The 18675-nt window shown below is 42.5% G+C and overlaps 4 protein-coding genes across 7 annotated transcripts in view; 2 read left to right on the forward strand and 2 right to left on the reverse strand.

The window, feature by feature from the left end:
* LOC135348755 (cullin-9-like) overlaps positions 1 to 9033 on the reverse strand; it is a 29296-nt gene extending 20263 nt beyond the window's left edge. The window contains exons 1-5 of one of the 2 annotated variants that reach the window (XM_064547068.1): positions 8705 to 9033; positions 8097 to 8524; positions 7532 to 7801; positions 6392 to 6674; positions 512 to 729 (exon numbers count right to left, since the gene is read on the reverse strand). In XM_064547068.1, the coding sequence (XP_064403138.1) occupies positions 512 to 729; positions 6392 to 6674; positions 7532 to 7801; positions 8097 to 8524; positions 8705 to 8990 (1485 nt within the window). In that variant the 5' untranslated portion in view covers positions 8991 to 9033. Of the gene's footprint in view, positions 1 to 178; positions 445 to 511; positions 730 to 6391; positions 6675 to 7531; positions 7802 to 8096; positions 8525 to 8704 lie in introns of those variants that run through there. The other variant, XM_064547069.1, reaches the window with a different exon arrangement.
* On the forward strand, positions 2067 to 5606 carry LOC135348803 (uncharacterized). 2 transcript variants are annotated; one of them, XM_064547153.1, is made up of 5 exons: positions 2067 to 2228; positions 2324 to 2701; positions 2758 to 3790; positions 3985 to 4152; positions 4890 to 5606. In XM_064547153.1, the coding sequence occupies exons 1-5, from the start codon at positions 2106 to 2108 to the stop codon at positions 5144 to 5146; spliced, it is 1959 nt and encodes a 652-aa protein (XP_064403223.1). In that variant the 5' UTR covers positions 2067 to 2105; the 3' UTR covers positions 5147 to 5606. The 2 variants fall into 2 exon arrangements, with proteins under 2 accessions (XP_064403223.1, XP_064403224.1); XM_064547154.1 differs by having other exon boundaries at positions 3997 to 4152.
* A 458-nt stretch (positions 9034 to 9491) lies between the features above and the next one.
* Positions 9492 to 18434, reverse strand: LOC135348869 (cullin-9-like). Of its 2 annotated transcripts, none has more exons than XM_064547246.1 (7): positions 18276 to 18434; positions 17834 to 18170; positions 17239 to 17666; positions 16690 to 16959; positions 15595 to 15877; positions 10033 to 10165; positions 9492 to 9748 (listed from the first exon to the last, which is right to left on the reverse strand). In XM_064547246.1, exons 2-6 carry the CDS (start codon positions 18117 to 18119, stop codon positions 10158 to 10160), a joined length of 1275 nt encoding a protein of 424 aa, XP_064403316.1. In that variant the 5' UTR covers positions 18120 to 18170; positions 18276 to 18434; the 3' UTR covers positions 9492 to 9748; positions 10033 to 10157. The 2 variants fall into 2 exon arrangements, with proteins under 2 accessions (XP_064403316.1, XP_064403315.1); XM_064547245.1 differs by having other exon boundaries at positions 17834 to 18173.
* LOC135349232 (delta-like protein A) lies at positions 11554 to 14673 on the forward strand. The gene is made up of 6 exons (XM_064547740.1): positions 11554 to 11616; positions 11722 to 12111; positions 12161 to 12407; positions 12460 to 13188; positions 13577 to 13744; positions 14363 to 14673. Exons 1-6 carry the CDS (start codon positions 11554 to 11556, stop codon positions 14617 to 14619), a joined length of 1854 nt encoding a protein of 617 aa, XP_064403810.1. The 3' UTR covers positions 14620 to 14673.
* Positions 18435 to 18675: the final 241 nt, after the last annotated feature.

Below are 18675 nucleotides of genomic sequence, written 5' to 3' on the forward strand. Positions count from 1 at the left end.
ACAAAATTTCCGTTCTATTAAAAAATCTGCTGGGGACGAGGCTAACTACCGTATAGCGGGTATATTTCGAGGGTATAAATTTTCGCGGATGGACCTCTACAAAGGATTTCACGGATTTTAATTACGTGGTCTGAGTTCCAGCCTTTTGGCGCATGCGCACATCAACATGCAGCTGTACCTCCACACCGTTAGCCTCGAATCCAGCCCTAGCCTGTATGAATCGGTGAGGCACTATGTCCTCCACCTCTAGCAGAAGGTTTGCTGTGCAGGCCATGGTCAGGGGATACCACCAGTACAAAACAATCTGGGCTATACCGGCGTCCTTGTCTCTTGATTCCTTTTTTCATTCCTCTTATTGTCGATAGGTGTGGTCAATAATACTGAAAACCCCTACTATTCAATAAGATATAAATGTTCGCGGTACAGACTCAATCCGTGAAAACCACAAACATTTATACCCTCGAAATATACCTGCTATACGGTACTCACAAACCAGGCAGCTGGTACACACCTTGAGGTTCTTGTCCCCCAGTGTCACCATCACTTCTCCCACCAGCTCAACAGCGTGGAACTTCAACAGACAGAGCACCTCCCACCAAAAAGGACGCTCTACCTTCTCAGTTGACCTTTGTGGCCCCTGTTGACTCCACCCACTGGGGGGAGCCAGTGTTCTCATCACGTACGGCCGAGATTTGTCTGCTTTCGAAGAGGAGGGTGCCCCGGGTTCACCTGAACAAATAGAACAGATTGTATCATTAATTTTCCCACAAAAACATTTGTAATGTGTAGGATGGGCCAGGGGTACCAAAAAGCGTGAACAAGAGAGCGGGATTACATCGTGAGTTACAGATCAATCCGTCACAATGTCATAAACGTGTACATTAATTAACACAACATGATGATGACATCTGAAAGGCTACAGCACAAGTATAGGATGTATACCACACCTAAGAGAAAGAATGCACCCATATATCCTCTGCTACTATGGTTACTCCGAGGCGTATGAAATCATGGTAGTGGAGGATATATGGGGTGCATATCCTCCAAGTAGGTGTGGCATATCTGACTTATACCACGTGACCGCAGCACTATAAAAGGACCTCCCCCTAGCAACAATTTAATCCACGATGCAGACTGCAAAAAGAACAAGACTATGCCAGATTTTGCAGCCGTTAAGAGTTAGTTGAGCAACGTGTCGACTCCTATAGATACTCAAGAGCTTGTCCAAGCGTTTACCATTCGACGTCTCTTATTGGAGTTGCAATCTTTTCTTGAACCACGCCCATGGACCCATGGAAGCTTAGCCATCTTGTTGGAGAGCAGCTACCGTGTTTCTACCGTCACTTTGAGTCTTAGTACCGTCAAGCATGGCTCTTTTCTCTTTGCTTTCTTTCTTGAACAAATGAAAAAACAACAACTTGAACTAAAGTCTTATTTCTTTGTCTTTGAGCCATTTTCTTTCTCTTAAACTCGTCTTCAACTAGGAGAAACTCAATTTTGTTGCTACGCATCCTTCTGGTTGACAAAGCAACCGCAGGTCGCGCATGCACAGATTCAACCCGCAATAAATGCATTATCCCATGGATACTGATGATTATCACTCGTCCGTGCCTAGTAACTGTCACTCAGGCACTCGTGCAGTTACTGGCACAGACTCGTGATAATCTTCAGTATCCATAGGATAATATCATAGTAGTGTAAACGAATATTAATGTGGCAGGAACAAAACTCTAAACTTTCAAAAAATCAACGCTATTAGACCAACGGAACTAAAGTTACGCTCAGGCATTAGATCAGTGCAGGTGTGTGTGATAAGTAGTTGATTCATTTCTGTATTTTATGATCACACAATGATGTAACAATGCTCATATTACGCTAATAGTAAAGACACACTAAAAGCACTTAATGGGACAATCACAACAACCTGTCAATACTGGTGGGGTGGTGGTCGGTACTAACTACCTCTGGACAAAAAAATAACACACCTCTTATACAGATGAGTGTGTTTCATACAGGATTTAACTGGCAATTAAATTGAAACCCTAATCTTAACACTATGATGATAAAGCACTTCTACTACAAACATTCGTGGTTAGTGTTGTCACATGACTAGTGTACGACATAACAGAAAGGTCAACACATGCTACGCCTCAGGCCGGCTCAACATGAAGGCTAAGATTGTACTACTTTGGAGTTTGGCAGTCTGTGTGTGTACTATTTCCACATCAGTGAGTTATGAGTAACATAGTAATGTAGAGTATTATTTATTTGCGTACTGAACTAGAAGGCCACTAGCTACATACACCAACTATTATCACTACAGGTGGAAGGTGAGTTCATACTGACAGTCAACTTGGTCAACTACACCAACCCAACCGGACTGTGTGCTGAATGTGAGAGACCGCTGAATACAGGCTATCCTACAAACACAATACCAGTGTGTTGTGATGAACAACCATTCAAATCTGGCAACTGTGACAACACAGGAGAGGGGAGATGTGACACAAGGTTCCGTTGGACCATCAGACGATTCGGTGCATCACTAGAGACAAAACCCAGCATGGGATACTTCTTCACAGACTGTACAATGTCCCCCAGCACTTGCCCATTCAGTGAAATGAGCACAACATTCGGTCAAGGTTCAACAGCACTACTAGGAGTAACACCCAATCCTCTACCTGTTTCAAGCTTATTCTGGACAGTAAGTTAATGTTCAATTCACCTACTATTATACTAATTGTGTTATAATATATACAGGGACGAATACAGTTCTTCATAGAAGCCATGGACAGTAGACTCCCGAACATAATAGACAGTCTGTTGATTGACCTGGACAACCTCCAACTTGGAGCAGACTTCACAGAGGAGATGACATTCACTGGATTCCACAACATATCTAACATGACCATGAGATTCAGAGTCGAGTGCTCTCCTGGTTTCTGTGGACCTGACTGTAACACAACACCTCAGACCAATCCACGAGTGGCGACATGTCAAGCTGATGGCACTCTAACATGTACTGATAATCGATTTGAGCTTTCACCTCTTGTAGCCTGCAACGACTGCCTCTATAATCTGGATATTACTACTGGCTGCTCCACTTGTGTACAGACCAACTATGACCCAGCCACCAATTGTACAGCCTGTCTTCCTGGATACGATATTGACCAAAGCTGCTCAACATGTATCAATACAAACTATGATCCTGATACAAATTGCTCTACATGCATTATAGGTACAAGATATGATCCATTGACCAACTGTGCATCATGTTTGGACACAAACTTCAATCCTCTCAATGGTTGTACATCATGCTTGTTGGAACGCTACGACCTACAGACAAACTGCATCCAGTGCCTACCAGGCAGGGACATCACCTTAGACTGTACTAGTTGCCTACCCAACAGAGATCCCTCTACCAACTGCATCCAGTGCCTACCAGGCTGGGACATCACCTCAGACTGTACTAGTTGCCTAACCAACAGAGACCCAGTCACCAACTGCTCCCTCTGCCTACAACCAGACAGGTTCACTGATACAGACTGCAGTGTGTGTGCTCTACCAGGAGGGGACCCAGCAACACTCTGTCAAACATGCTTGGCCACTAACTTTGACCCTAACACAAATTGCTCTCAGTGCATAGGTAATCGTGATCATGGCTCCAGCTGCTCCACTTGTCTGCCTGGATATGATAGTAACCGTGACTGTGCAGTGTGTCTATCTGGACGAAACATATCCACAAAATGTACCACCTGTCTGTCTGGATTCACTGGCAGTAACTGTGAACCTGGTGAGTGCTATACAATACTATAGCCTACACAAAGTGTACTTATGTAACCGTCTGAATTAAAGCACCACTTTGTGAGACGGTATAAACAACAAATGAAGTCATGTTACTATAAGGGTGAACTGTCAAGTGGTGCTTATATTTGAATGAAGCTATAATTCAGACATTTACGATATTGCTACATGCATACACTATAGTACTAATTACAGACTCTTCACTAAGTGTGGGACTGGTGGGTGGTATCGCTGGAGGAGTGGGTGGAGTTTTGCTGCTCATCATTCTAGTAATGGCTGTGCTCCTCATCCTACTTACAGTCCGTATCAGAAAGAGTGGTAACAAAGACATCAGTACTGCCACTACTACAGGTGAGGCACTAGACACATCTAGCTATGCACTTGCTACATATAGAATACACGCAATGAAAGCACCGCGGGTGCTGATGCCTCAGTGGAGGTACCAAAGCTACATAACATAAAGCTACTAATAGCTAGCTTTTGTACACTTATAATTATCATGATGAACATTTTAAATTTTACTGCATGCAGAATCCAGGAAAACTTAAAGAGTGGGTAATGGTCGACGATGATTGTTGTTAAAAACGATCGATGCCAAAAGTTCAAGTCTAAAATTAATGGCTGCAAGTCAGCAGAGCCTTGCAGCTCTCTTCTCACTCTTGTAGCTACCAATAGCTAGCGTTCTAGTGCAGAGCTAACTACTAAGTAGAGTAGCAACACTCGGTGAACAAGTTTTGCTACGGACTCTTCCGAAACAGCAGCACTGGCATTCTAAGTAAGCAAAACTAGGCATAACTCAAGAACAAAGCTTTATTTTGTAAATCCACGAATACTAATCCAAGAAAACATGACTAGAAACCTATCAAAACTCTTACTTGCGCTTCAATGATCCTTGAGCAGCTGTAGCAGTCTGCACACACACACACACACACACACACACACACACACAGATACACACACACTACCGTATACCTCGCTTGCGCATGCGCACCGAGGTATAACAATGACACACTATGACTATAGCACTGCTCGAACTATGATCACATGCACTAGTCTGACCACTATAGCTTAACTCCACACACATACAGGTAAAGTAGTTACAGAAGTCATGGAAATGAATCAAAATCCTGTGTATAGTATGAGTACAACTGAAACACCAACTATGGACCATGAAGCTAACCACACCCACCAGTACGAGACTGTGGACACACCCATTGAAATGAATCAGAACCCTGTGTACAGTGCAACTAATGCTACTAATATTGAAGCCGACTACTATGAGAACGATGGTCTGGGCCCAACAAGAAATGAGCAGCAACTGGAATACGATTATATTCAAGTGTGAAAACTGTACTACAACAAATAGCTTAGTGAATAACATTTGACTGTGCCTATGCATGTACGTTGAAGTAACCTTTGGTTTAGAACACATTTTCTAGTACAGTAGAACCTCGCTAATCCGAATAGAGCGGGACCAGACCCCATCCGAATACATGAAATTTCCGGATTAACAGATGTCATTAATTGATTATGAATATTATTAACGAAGACACTTTTGTACATGTATTATGATATTACTGTGGCCAGAAGGGAAGCTGCTAGCTAGAATAGTCTTTATCTCAACTTTCTCTCCAATACAGTGAGTCTTGTGAGCTCTCTCTTCGTTTTCTTTGCAGTGGCCATTGTCTTGAGCAGTTTATCATTGCTGATTCAGCTAAGCAATTTACATTGCGCATGCGCAGTACTCTATTCTACTGACAGCCCCTCCTCTTTTTCAGTTCACCATTTTGTCCGGATTTGTGAGGTTCGGATTAAAGGGGTCCGGATTAGCGAGGTTCTACTGTACTATACATGTACTGTGTATACGTGTATAGTTATCTAACTGCTCAGAATTGTTGGTAGAATTGTTGATCTGTTTGAACAAAGTTTCGACTCAACTATGAGTTAGTCTTGCACTAAAACGCTGGCTACAAGAGTGAGAAAAGAGCTGCAAAGTAAGCTGCACACTGCAACAGCCACTGTGAAAATTAACCTCTTGCAGATACGCCTAATATTGTGTCCGCATGCGCAAGCAGCCCCACGTGTGTGATACCTGATTTCTTCTTTTCTTCTTTCATGAGGTCCTGGTAGGCCACAAAACACTGCAATGCTACCACTATGTACACAACTCTTTTTTCTGAACCCTGCTTTACAAGGTATACTAAGTTCCACAGTATACCTCCTCTGAGGCACTTTCCCCCTGTAGTTCCGATGTAGATCTTATCAACTAGTGTCTAAAAATGCTTAAAGAGCTTACTTTACCCATATATACAATGTCACCATTCCCATCATATTTCAATTTGCATTACTCGTTGATAATGTATGGAATTCACTGTAAATGCAAACATTTAATTTGTAACATACATTCCACCTAATTACTTCTTCTATTACACTCTAGAGCGAAGCAAAACATGCCCCAAGGCATTAAGCACGGGGTGCTTGTGGGATTTATTTATCTATGGTACCATTATTTAAATCAGTGCATGGCAACACTTATCATTATTTTTAATATTATGACTGCCCCACTTCTCACACACATGCCCCCACTCACTGGAGTCAGCTGGTTTCTTCTCGTCCTCCGAGGGCAGTAAGTCCACCTGATGCCAGTACACCCAGTAGGCGTCCCCTAGCCCCTCCCACGTGACCTGGGCAGGGGGTGTGCCATCGTTTGTTTGTAGATATACCCCAAAGTCGCCCATGGAGACGGACTCGTAGGTCTCTCTGGCCCGAACCTTCATGCCGGGTTGCAGGACGGTCTTCACGTAACGACCGTACTCTCGATCAGAGAGGAAGTGGTCTCGTGATTTGTAAGGGTTCTTCTTCTCTTTGGCAGGCTGTGTAATGTTATACATGTACGTACGTGAAGTTACAATAGCAATTAATATAAAGTACCCGTTCCGTTTACGTAGTACGTTCGTAACGTTTCCGTTTTGACACCGTATTAAAAGCATTGAATTTACCGTACCGTTGCTAATTACCATTGCACGTTGCAAGTACGTTTTGCAGAAAAGTTTTAGAAAACAAACAAAGAGACAATCCTAGTCATCTCGACTGTCGTAGCTAGACTAGTTACTTAGCTATGCTATGGCTATGTCTAGCTGTAAGCCTAGCTCTAGATCTACAACAAAGACATAAAACACACCTTTCACAAGTTCTTCTTCAACTTTCTCATCAAAAAGGATGTCTGCAATCTATAGTCTCTATATGAGTTCTATCTCTGTTCTACAAGGTTAGAAAACACTAGCTAGCTAGCTATAATATCTAAAAGCTAAGTGCTGCAAAAGTTCTAGCTAGCTAGCTGCGCGCGTGCAGAGCTGCATGGGTGTGGCCGAAGGAAAATTTAACAACGGTTGATTAGAAAAAAACACACAACGGTACGTAGCGTATCTTGACCGTACTTTTAGCGTTTATTTTGCAACGTACCAGCGTACTATGGACGTACTACGTAAACAGAACGGGTAATTGGCTGCTACTATATTATAGGGATGAAGTAAGTACACTTATTAAGGAGAATCGTAAAATCTACTACACAAGTCAGTAATGAGACAGCAGGTCAGTTAGAGTACAATAAAATGTTCTACTCATTATTTCTAACCCTTTTTTTAAGTGCATAGAAGCTACGTATATTGCCTGATACACCACACACGTACACACACACACACACACACACACACACACACCACACACGTACCTTCTCCTCTACTGGTAGAGTGCCGGCAAAGATGGAGACGCCCTTCATAGTCTTGACTGGCTCATTTCCTTCTCGATCAATGGAGCCTTCGAACCAGCCAAAGAACGTGAACAGTTCACTCACGAGCTGATCCAGAGCAAAGAACTTCTCAAACTCAGAGGGCTTGGAGTTGGAAGTACTAGGGTCAAAGTCTCTACTTTGTGAGTTGGCAGTCATCGAGTTGACTCTCAGGTATTTCTTGAGCAGTGAGAAGACGTAGCGACCAGGGACCTATGAAATTATGGGGAAAGTTGTAATATCCATATATGGCAATTGCCTACAGGATAACAGCTGATGACATGACATGTAGAGAGATTAATCAGGCATGCAAGTAGGTTGCTTCAAGCGGGTGGAAAATCACCCACTAACAAGCACTAAAAGAAACCCTGCATTAATAATTACAAGGACAAAGACAACCCCATCGTGTCATTAAAATGGAATGCTGGACACAACACGATGGTGTGTTGCAATCATGTGCAAGATATGCGCATACATCATCATGTACATGTATGTTGACCACACCCACCTGTGGTAGGGTAATTCCCCTCAGTAGGGCTTCACTTTCTCCAGAGGAGGCAGTCTCAGAGAACAGATCGAGAAGCATCTGACGTCCCTGTACAGACGTTAACTGGGAGGAGTCAATCTTAGACAGGTGCAGTAGTACGTATGCTCGACTAGAGAGGTCAAAGGTCGTCAAAGAGCGTAGCATGTTTCCAGCACTCTTATGGGCAGTACTATCTTTGGTGGCCAAAAGAGTGAGAAGAAGATCGAGGGCTCCGCTCTCTCGAAAAGTGTTGGCTAATGCTCCGATGTTGGCATAGGCACTAAGGATGTTGAGTGTGTTTGAGAGCATCTTGCCGCTAGAGGGGAGGGTGGACAGTCTCTTAGCCCGAGAGATGAGGTTGTTTATGTCATCCTTCATTTCAGTGAGGGGCTCTTCCTCGTGGGAGGGCTCTAGAGAGAGAGTGTGTGTGTGTGTGGTTATGGGAATAGTCCCAGGGGATTTCCCTAGTCGTGTGCACACATTTTTATAGTTCCTGCATTGGCTAATAAACAAAAGAATGTCACTTTTACAGTTTTACAGTGTGCATTTACAATACATGTAGTAATCGATATCACAGCCCATGCACTCACCTTCTGTGAGCTTGGTCTCTCCCGGAGATGGCCTCACTATCTCCATCGAGAGCAGCTGTGGACAGCACGCACTCATCTCCTCCTCCCTCATCCACACCGTATACTCTTGACAGAGTCCATCTCGAGATGTCTTGAGAGAATTGGCCGTGTTGGTGAGTCTTTTGTCCTCTGAGAGACACCACTTGACGAGGTGCTCTGTGCTTCCCTTGAACACTCTCTGTGTAAACACCTCCACAGGTTTGTAGCTGGCGTTGGTGGAGAGAGTCACGGAGAAATTCGATTCCATTGTCTTTTATAGCTATACAAACTTGTTACTTGCCAAGCTCACTCTGCTAGTAGAGAAATAATTGTAATCATTAAATTGTCATGAATAGCTTTGTGTGTGCTAAGCTTCTTTAATACAAGTACATGGCTTTTATGTGCTCCAGGAAACATACATTTTTGATGATTTTCTTCCAGCTGCACTAAAGCACAGACAGCTGTATTTTTAGCCGAAAGGTCCCAAGGAGATAGCTTAGTCTCAATCCCTCCTGGTATGACGTCTGTGGCGTGTGAGAGGATAGAACTTTAATAGCTACAAATTACTAAAGTCATTTCAAATCCGCATGGCTTTCAGTGAGCATCAACTAAGGTAGTTTTAGGGGCGTATCTGTCTCTCCCCCTTTTATTAAAAAGCTTCTTTGCAACTCAGACATGCAATAATTTTTCTCATGATAATCATTAGAGAGACATCCATCAATAATTATAATTATAAGATAACAGGGAGCAGTGCACAATTGTGTAGTAATAAACATGACAAAAAATATATCGCAGGAGGAGCATTTATAATTACTATAACACAACAGTACATACTACTTATGGACGTCACAGTACAGAATTATAATTATACATAATGAAAAAATGTCTACCATTAGAACACTATGGGGCATGCGTTATTTGGAGGTGATCCTAGGTTTTATTAGAGGCTGCTTTGGTGGTGATGGGTCGATCCGAATTCAGGTCAGAGTACTGATATTTGGCTTTCTTCTCAGAAGGCTTCAAAATCTGCAGAAGAAATACTGATTAGTCTTGGTCTTGAATCCTGTACGTTTTTATGGAAATCACACGCACGTGCATTCACCCATAAAAATTTATTTTGAACGAGGTGCACAAATAATTTACTGATTGGACCCTAAGCCAACCACTCTAGTAGGTTACTTTTGTTACATTATGGGACCTCCATTAACCTGGCTGTATTATAAAAGATGACCTGCGTAGAATCGATTACAGTACAGTTGTGTATTTAACTGGCAAAAAGCCCAATAAATAATTTAAGCTCATGCACTCACCTGGAAAGAACATGAGACTGGAGTCCACACTCGTCATCCCTCCCGCGTTGTCATTGTCACCACAGTAGTTGGGTGCTGAGAACAGAGTCACCTGCTGCCGTCGTGCAAAGAACTCTTAGCCATCCTCAACCACCTGAAATAGTGAGAATATCTTAATGTTTAGAGTGGCACGTTTGCTAAGGTCATGTGTGATCTTTCAACCCTCCCATACAGAGATACTGTACATATGTTCCCTATATGAATGAAAGCACCGCAGGTGCTGATGCCTCAGTGGAGATGCTAAAGCTACATAACATAAAGCTACTAATAGCTTTTATACACACGATGAACATTTTTGCATTAATTAATTTTGCTGCAAGCAAACTCGGGTAATGATCGACCATGATTGTTGTTAAAAACGATCAATTCCGAAGGACTTTGGTGAAAGTCTACTATACTACTGCTACTGATTCTATCAGAAGAAAATTGCTGTACAACAAACCTACACAGCTTTGTCTCTAGCTAGCTAGCTATATAGCTCTGTGTATGACTTTTAGGATATTTTCTCTGATGAAACCAGGAAATTTTCCGGGAAAAAATGTCCAATAATTTTGCGCATGCGTAAGCAGTTGATAGCAGGCCTTCTTTTCTATGAAGGCCAGTGAAGGAGGCTAATCATCTGAAAGACCTCTCTAAGCTTTCAGAATAACGTATTACTAGAATATTTGCTGGTGAAAAACCATCGCGAATGAGCCAAATCAGCAGAGGATTTGACCTTTTGCAATAACTATTGCGTTCTAGCAAGGATCGTGTGTATTTACTATATACTGTTTTGCAATTTTATTGTTGCGAATTGATCAACTCTCGCAAAGTTCACGTATGTTTGATGCTCGCAAAACATTTTAGTAATACAGTATCATAAAATTAAAATTAATTATTGAACCAACAGAACTAAAGTTATGCTCAAAAATAATTAGGATAGATATCAGTGTGTATGTTGGTGTGTGATAAGTAGTTGATTCATTTCTGTATTTTTATAATCACACAATAATGTAACAATTGCTCATATTACGCTAATAGTAAAGACACACTAAAAGCACATTAAAATAACCTAATGGGCCAATCACAACCACCTGTCAATACTGGTCGGTGGTCGGTACTAACTACCTCTGGACAAAAATAATAACACACCTCTTATGTATATTAGACTATCAAAGGAATTTCGTGAGTACTTCGTGTGTTTCATAAAGGATTCATTTTCACTTGTGCAGTGAACTGTGTAATTGGCAATTAATCCTACAGAGGATGTCAGGTTGGTTAGCAAAAGTTAAAAGTTGAAGTGCAGTCAACCATAACCACATTAGTAGGAAGAAACACAGTGTGTGGTCATGGTTGAGTGCACTTCAACTTTTAACTTCCGCCAACCAACCTGATGATGATGAAGCATCTCTAGTACAAACATTTGTGGTTAATGGTGTCATGTGATTAGTGTATGACATAACGGAAAGGTCAACACATGCTACGACTCAGGCTAGGCTCAACATGAAGGCTAAGATTGTACTGCTTTGGAGTTTGGCAGTCAGTGTGTGTACAAGCTTCACATCAGTGAGTTGTATACAAACAACATAATTATTCAGTAAGGGCATTACTTATATTTGAGTACTGAACTAGAAGGCCACTAGCTTTATACACCAACTATTATCACTACAGGTGGGAGGTGAGTTCATACTGACAGTCAACTTGGTCAACTACACCAACCCAACCGGACTGTGTGCTGAATGTGCTATTTCACTGAGTGATGTAACAAGTGCTGGCCAGTTAGTACCAGTGTGTTGTGATGATCAGCCACTCAAATCAGGCAACTGTGACAACACAGGAGAGGGGAGATGTGACACCAGGTTCCGTTGGACCATCAGACCATTCAGTGCATCACTAGAGACAAGACCCAGCATGGGGTACTTCATAACAGACTGTACAATGTCCCCCAACACTTGCCCATTCAGTGAAATGAGCACAACATTCGGTCTAGGTCCAGCAACACTACTGGGAGTAACACCCAATCCTCTACCTGTTTCAAGCACAGATTTAACCACGTGGACAGTAAGTTTATGTTCAATTTACCTACATCATTTTTAATTATTATTAACAGGGACGAATACAGTTTTTTATAGAGCCAACTGATAGCGGACTCCCGAACATAATAGACAGTTTGTTGATTAACTTGGATGACCTCCAACTTGGAGCAGACTTCACAGAGGAGACGACGTTCACTGGATTCCACAACGTATCTCACATGACCATGAGTTTCAGAGTCGAGTGTTCTCCTGGTTTCTGTGGACCTAACTGTGCCACCACACCTCAGAACAATCCACGAGTGGTGACATGTCAAGCTGATGGCACTCTAATGTGTACTGATAACCGATTAGACCCTTCACCCCTTAATTGTAGCCTGCAACGACTGTCTCTATAACCTGGATATTACTACTGGATGTTCCACTTGCGTACAGACCAACTATGACCCAAATACTAACTGTGAATCATGCTTGGACACAAACTTCAATCCTTTCGATGGTTGTACATCATGTTTGTTGGAACTCTACAACCTACAGGCAAACTGCACCCAGTGCCTACCCAACAGAGATCCCTCTACCAACTGCACTCAGTGTCTACCCAACAGAGATCCCTCTACCAACTGTGCCCAGTGCCTACCCAACAGAGATCCCTCTACCAACTGCACTCAGTGTCAACCCAACAGAGATCCCTCTATCAACTGTGCCCAGTGCCTACCCAACAGAGATCCCTCTACCAACTGCACCCAGTGTCTACCAGGCAGGGACATCACCTCGGACTGTACTAGTTGCCTACCCAACAGAGACCCAGTCACCAACTGCTCCTTCTGCCTACAACCAGACAGGTTCACTGATACAGACTGCAGTGTGTGTGCTCTACCAGGAGGGGACCCAGCAACACTCTGTCAAACATGCTTGGCCACTAACTTTGACCCTAACACAAATTGCTCTGAATGCATAGGTAATCGTGATCTCGGCTCCAGCTGCTCCACTTGTCTGCCTGGATATGATAGTAACCGTGACTGTGCAGTGTGTCTATCTGGACGAAACATATCCACAAGATGTACCACCTGTCTGTCTGGATTCACTGGCAGTAACTGTGAACCTGGTGAGTGCTATACAATACTATAGTCTACACAGGGTGTACTTATGTAAACGTCTGAATTAAAGCGCTTCTTTGTGAGACAATGTAAAGAACAAATGCGAAATGTCCAGTGGTGCTTATATTTGAGTGAAGCTATACCGTATTACTAGAATATTTTGCAGATGAAAAACCTTTGCGAATGAGCCAAATCAGCAGAAAAGTTGACCCTTTGCGATCTAACTATTGCGTTCTGGCAAGGATCGTGTGTATTTACTAGTTGGTTTTACGGATATTATTGTTGCGAATTGATCAACCATCGCAAAGTTCGCAAATATTTGATGCTCGCAAAACATTTTAGTAATACGGTAATTCAGACATTCACGATAATCCTACATGCATGCATACACTATAGTACTAGTTACAGAATCTTCACTCAGTGTGGGAGTGGTGGGTGGTATCGCTGGAGGAGTGGGTGGAGTTTTGCTGCTCATCATTCTAGTAATGGCCGTGCTCCTCATCCTACTTACAGTCCGTATCAGAAAGAGTGGTAACCAAGACATCAGTACTGCCACTACTACAGGTGAAGCACTAGACACATGTACTAGCTATGTACTTGCTATACATATAGAAATTGTTAAAATACACACAATGAAAGCACCGCGGGTGCTGATGCCTCGGTAGAGGTGCCAAAGCTACATAACATAAAGCTAGCTTTTATACACTTATAATTATCATGATGAACATTTTTAATTTTACTGCATGCAGAATCCAAAGAGTGGGTAATGATCGACAATAATTGTTGTGAAGGGGCTGGAGTCGAGGCTAAGCTAAGTACTAAGTAGAGTAGCAACACTCGGTGAACAAATTTTGCTACGAACTCTTCTGAAAAGGCTGCAATGGCATTCCAAGTAAGCAAAACTAGGCATAACTCAGTAACGAAGCTTTATTTTGCAAATCCACGAATACTAATCCAAGAAAAAATGGCTAGAAACCTATCAAAACTATTACTTGCACTTCATTGATCCTCGAGCAGCTATAGCAGTCTACACACAGACACACGCACACACACAGACACACTACCGTATACCTCGCTTGCAAATGCACACCGAGGCATAATAATGACACACTATGACTATAGCACTGCTTAAACTATGATCACATGCACTAGTCTGACCACTATAGCTTTAACTCCATACAGATAAAGAAGTTACAGAAGTTATGGAAATGAATCAAAATCCCGTGTACAGTATGAGTACAACTGAAACACCAACTATGGACCATGAAGCTAGCCACACCCACCAGTACGAGACTGTGGACACACCCATTGAAATGAATCAGAACCCTGTGTACAGTACAACCAATGCTACTAATATTGAAGCTGACTACTATGAGAACGATGGTCTGGGCCCAACGAGAAATAAGCAGCAACCGGAATACGATTATATTCAAGTGTGAAAACTGTACTACAACAAATAGCTTAGTGAATAACATTTGACTGCCTATGCATGTACGTTCAAGTAACCTTTGGTTTAGAATACATTTTCTAGTACTATAAATTATACATGTACTATGTGTAACTCTGCAGTCTCTCCAGAATTGTTGGTAGAATTGTTATCTGTTTGAACAAAGTTTCGACTCAACTATGAGTTAGTCTTGCACTAAAGCGCTAGCTACAAGAGTGAGAAAAGAGCTGCAAAGCTGCAAAGCAAGCTGCACACTGCAACAGCCACTGTGAACTTTAACCTCTTGCAGATACGCCTCTTTTTTTAAATACTGTGTCCGCATGCGCACGCAGCCCCACGTGTGTGAGACCTTAATTTCTTCTTTTCTTCTTTTATGAGGTCCTGGTAGGCCACAAAACAATGCAATGCTACCACCATGTACACAACTCTTTTTTCTGAAATGCTTAAACCCTGCTTTACAAGATATACTAATTTCCACAGTATACCTGCTCTGAGGCAAGTTCCCCCTGTAGTTCCGATGTAGATCTTATCAACTAGTGTCTAAAAATGCTTAAAGAGCTTACTTTACCTACACTGTAAAACAAAAAAGTGCGGTGGGCACACTAAAACCGTCGCATATAGCACACTTTTTCAAAAAAGCGTGCTATATGCGACGGTTTTAGTGTGTCCACCGCACTTTTTTTCAATCATTTTTTACAGTGTATTTATATATACAATGTCACCATTCCCATCATCAATTTGCATTACTCGTTGATAATGTATGGAATTCACTATAAATGCAAACATTTAATTTGTAACATACATTCCACCTAATTACCTCTTCTATTACACTCTAGAGCGAAGCAAAACAATACCTCAAGGCATTAAGCATGTGGGATTTTATATGGTACCATTATTAAAATCAGTGCATGTGCAACACTTATAAATATATGCCGGCCCCTCCCCCCACACACACGCCCTCACTCACTGGAGTCAGTTGTTTTCTTCTCGTCCTCCGAGGGCAGTAAGTCCACCTGATGCCAGTACACCCAGTAGGCGTCCCCTAGTCCCTCCCATGTGACCTGGGCAGGGGGTGTGCCGTCGTTGGTCTGTAGATATACCCCAAAGTCGCCCATGGAGATGGACTCGTAGGTCTCTCTGGCCCGAACCTTCATGCCGGGTTGCAGGACGGTCTTCATGTAGCGACCGTACTCTCGATCAGAGAGGAAGTGGTCTCGTGATTTGTAAGGGTTCTTCTTCTCTTTGGCAGGCTGTATAGTATTATACATGTACGTACGTGAAGTTACAGTAGCAATTAATATAAAGTACCCGTTCCATTTACGAAGTACGTCCGTTCGTAACGTTTCCGTTTTGACACCGTATTAAAAGCGTTGAATTTACCGTACCGTTGCTAATTACCATTGCACGTTGCAAGTACGTTTTGCAGAAAAGTTTTAGAAAACGAACAAAGAGACAATCCTAGTCATCTCGACTGTCGTAGCTAGATTAGTTACTTAGCTATGCTATGGCTATGTCTAGCTGTAAACCTAGCTCTAGATCTACAACAAAGACATAACGCACCATTTTCAACCGTCTCATCAAAAAGGATGTCTGCAGTCTATATATGAGTCCTATCTCTGTTCTACAAGGTTATAAAACGCTAGCTAGCTAGCTATAATATCTAAACGCTAACTGCTGCAAAAGTTCTAGCTGGCTAGCTGCGCGCGTGCAGAGCTGCATGGGTGTGGCCGAAGGAAAAATTTAACAACGGTACGTAGCGTATCTTGACTGTACTTTTAGCGTATATTTTGCAACGTACCAACATACTACGGACGTACTACGTAAACGGAACGGGTACTTTATAATTATTGGCTGCTACTGTATTATAGGAATGAAGTAAGTACACTTATTAAGGAGAATCGTAAAATCTACTACACAAGTCAGTAATGAGACAGCAGGTCAGTTAGAGTACAATCACATTTTCTACTCATTATTCCTAAACCCTTTTTTTTAAGTGCATAGAAGCTACGTATATTGCCTGATACACCACACACGTACACACACAAACACACCACACACGTACCTTCTCCTCTACTGGTAGAGTGCCAGCGAAGATGGAGACGCCCTTCATAGTCTTGACTGGCTCATTTCCTTCTCGATCGATGGAGCCCTCGAACCAGCCAAAGAACGTGAACAGTTCACTCACGAGCTGATCCAGAGCAAAGAACTTCTCAAACTCAGAGGGTTTGGAGTTGGAAGTACTAGGGTCAATGTCTCTACTTTGTGAGTTGGCAGTCATCGAGTTGACTCTCAGGTATTTCTTGAGCAGTGAGAAGACGTAGCGACCAGGGACCTACATGGGGAAAGTTGTGATATCCATATATGGCAATTGCCTACAGGATAACAGCTGATGACATGACATGTAGAGAGATTAATCAGGCATGCAAGTAGGTCATTTTCTTGCTTCAAGCGGGTTGAAAATCACCCACTAAAGAAACCCTGCATTAATAAGTACAAGGACAAAGACAACCCCATCGTGTCATTAAATGGAATGCTGGACACAACACGATGGTGTGTTGCAATCATGTGCAAGATATGTGCATACATCATCATGTATGTTGACCACACCCACCTGTGGTAGGGTAATTCCCCTCAGTAGGGCTTCACTTTCTCCAGAGGAGGCAGTCTCAGAGAACAGATCGAGAAGCATCTGACGTCCCTGTACAGACGTTAACTGGGAGGAGTCAATCTTAGACAGGTGCAGTAGTACGTATGCTCGACTAGAGAGGTCAAAGGTCGTCAAAGAGCGTAGCATGTTTCCAGCACTCTTATGGGCAGTACTATCTTTGGTGGCCAAAAGAGTGAGAAGAAGATCGAGGGCTCCGCTCTCTCGAAAAGTGTTGGCTAATGCTCCGATGTTGGCATAGGCACTAAGGATGTTGAGGGTGTTTGAGAGCATCTTGCCGCTAGAGGGGAGGGTGGACAGTCTTTTAGCACGAGAGATGAGGTTGTTTATGTCATCCTTCATTTCAGTGAGGGGCTCTTCCTCGTGGGAGGGCTCTAGTGTGTGTGTGGTTATGGGAATAGTCCCAGGGAATTTCCCTAGTTGTGTGCACACATTTTTATAGTTCCTGCAATTGGCTAATAAACAAAAGAATGTCACTTTTACAGTGTGCATAATTTACAATACATGTAGTAATCTTTATTACGATATGCCATGCACTCACCTTCTGTGAGCTTGGTCTCTCCCTGAGATGGCCTCACTATCTCCATGGAGAGCAGCTGTGGACAGCACGCACTCATCTCCTCCTCCCTCATCCACACCGTATACTCTTGACAGAGTCCATCACGAGATGTCTTGAGGGAATTGGCCGTGTTGGTGAGTCTTTTGTCCTCTGAGAGACACCACTTGACGAGGTGCTCTGTGCTTCCCTTGAACACTCTCTGTGTAAACACCTCCACAGGTTTGTAGCTGGCGTTGGTGGAGAGAGTCACGGAGAAATTAGATTCCATCGTCTTTTATATCTAGAGGGCGTACAAACTTGCTACTTGCCAAGGCTCACTCTGCTAGTAAAGAAATAATTGTAATCATTAAATTGTCATGAATATAGCTTTGTACGTATGTAAATTAAGCTTCTTTAAGGCTTTTATGTGCTCCAGGAAACATACTTTTTGGTGATTTTCTTCCAGCTGCACTAAAGTACAGACAGCTGTATTTTAGCCGAAAGGTCCCAAGGAGATAGCTTAGTCTCCTGGTATGACGTCTGTGGCTTGTGAGAGGATAGAACTTATAGCTACAAACTAAAGTGTATCAGCCATTTCAAATCCGCATGGCTTTCAGTGAGCATCAACTAAGGTAGTTTTAGGGGTGTATCTGTCTCTCCCCCTTTTATTAAAAATCTTCTCAGACATGCAATAATTTTTCTCATGATAATTATTAGAGAGACATCCATCAATATTATAAGATAACAGGGAGCAGTCCACAATTTGTGTAGTAAAAAACAGGACAAAAAATATATCGCAGAAGGAGCATTTATAATAATACTACATAGTCTACTACTTATGAACG

Source organism: Halichondria panicea, chromosome 15, assembly GCF_963675165.1.
Source record: "Halichondria panicea chromosome 15, odHalPani1.1, whole genome shotgun sequence".
Taxonomy (NCBI): Eukaryota; Metazoa; Porifera; class Demospongiae; order Suberitida; family Halichondriidae; genus Halichondria; species Halichondria panicea.